At 42.3% G+C, this 1,795-nt stretch overlaps 1 protein-coding gene across 1 annotated transcript; it reads left to right on the forward strand.

The window, feature by feature from the left end:
- On the forward strand, positions 579-1,136 carry LOC107611388. The gene has a single exon (XM_016313320.1). The coding sequence runs from the start codon at positions 579-581 to the stop codon at positions 1,134-1,136; it is 558 nt and encodes a 185-aa protein (XP_016168806.1).

Below are 1,795 nucleotides of genomic sequence, written 5' to 3' on the forward strand. Positions count from 1 at the left end.
AGCTAGGACTTATGGATTAAGGTCAATTATACTTTCTTGACATACTCCTCGATGTTAGGGATTAACTAGGCGAGATTGACTCATCATAATTATCATAGTTGTGGTTATGGCGATGATAGGATTTCTTGGATTCTCATTCCCAAGTCAAGGTTCTTTTATGCATATCTTAGCATTTTCACTAGTTTTTATCTTGTTTCCTTTTTACTTGTATTAATTTCCAATTTTGATCATTTCTTAGTTCTTTTATTTCTTAGTTCTTTTAATCTTTTGTTCTTTGATTGCAAAACCTCTTTGCCCTCACAACCGAAAGAATAACACTTTCAATTGCATCCTAGGGAGAATGACCCGAGGTTGAATGACTCTCGGTTTTATGTTTTGATTTGAATTTAACATTTGATTAATGTTCAATTATTGGGTTTGGACTATACTTACAACGAACAAATTCTATTTTTAGTGTGAAAATCCAAACCTATACTTTTGGTCTCCTATCAGCGCCTCGTGGATGCGGTCGAGGTCGTGAGGGAGGTCGTACTAGTGCTCAGGGACCATAAATCAACCCAAATGACCCAGTAAACTTTATGGCGGTGTTGGAGAACATGGCTGCTGCTATACAGGCCACTGCAGAGGCTCTTGGGCAAAAGATAAACAATAATGGCAATGGTGAAAGTGGAGCTCAGGGCCCGGTGATACTGGCAACCTTCTTAAAGGTTAATCTACCTAAGTTCAAAGGAACTACCGATCTGACTGAAGCTGATACCTGGTTTCACGCTATAGAGCGAGCACTGCAAGCGCATTTGGTACATGAGGAGCAGTGTGTTGAATTTGCTACCTATCTGCTCACTGTGGAAGCATCGCACTGGTGGCAGGGAGCCTGGCGTCTCTTACAGCAAGGGGATGCCTTTATCACTTGGGATGCCTTCCAGGTGAAATTCTATAAGAAGTACTTTTTGAATTCTGCCAAGACGGCCAAGGAACTTGAGTTACTACAGCTGAAGCAGGGTGCTATTTCCTATTGGAGTATACATACAAATTTGAGAAGCTATTCAGGTTTTCCCGCATGTGTCAGGGAACTCCGGGAGACTTCGAGGAATGAAAGTGCATTAAGTATGAAGGAGGGCTTCGGAGTGATATCTTAAGTTCAGTGGGACCAATGGAGATGAGAACTTTCTCAAAGTTGGTGAATAAGAGTAGGGTTGCTGAAGAGTGTGTGAAAAAGGCGGCTGCAGAGAAAGGAAGTCATAGGGGATCTTTTTGGTGCACGAAATTGTGATCTCCAGGCTCGAACAAATCCTGGTAATGGCTCCAAAGCTTGGTGCTCTGATCTCAATACATAATTGTCACAACTTCGATACAACTACTAAAAACAATGTCAAAAAGCGTATAAATTATCCACTCATCACTTTTCAACAGAACTGAGGAAGGGACTTTGCTCCAAGGGGTCAAGATTTTAAGAGAGTAGGTTATAATCCACAGCCCAACAAGCCTAAGACAATTCCTGAAGGAACAACAATAACAATCATCAAGGGGGGAGGTATGGAAAGCAATCTCAGAATGAAATGACTTGTAGGCGGTGTGGAAGCTATCATCCGGGAACTCCGTGTCGAGCTGGATTAGAACTTTGCTATAGTTGTGGAGGAGCCAGACACATGTCTTGGAACTATCCTGAGAAGGCCACTCAGAATGCTAGTAAGGCCTGACAGCTGGGTCGTCAGTTCACCATGACGACGGAGGATACCGCTAGATCCGACGGTTCGGGAAGAGGTAAGTGAAATATTGGTAACAACATGTTAAAAGT

This window comes from Arachis ipaensis, chromosome B08, assembly GCF_000816755.2.
Source record: "Arachis ipaensis cultivar K30076 chromosome B08, Araip1.1, whole genome shotgun sequence".
NCBI classification, from domain to species: Eukaryota; Viridiplantae; Streptophyta; class Magnoliopsida; order Fabales; family Fabaceae; genus Arachis; species Arachis ipaensis.

Bases quoted from the DNA above. Each gene is read 5' to 3' on its own strand.
- LOC107611388 (XM_016313320.1), top strand. From the start codon at position 579: ATGGCGGTGTTGGAGAACATGGCTGCTGCTATACAGGCCACTGCAGAG.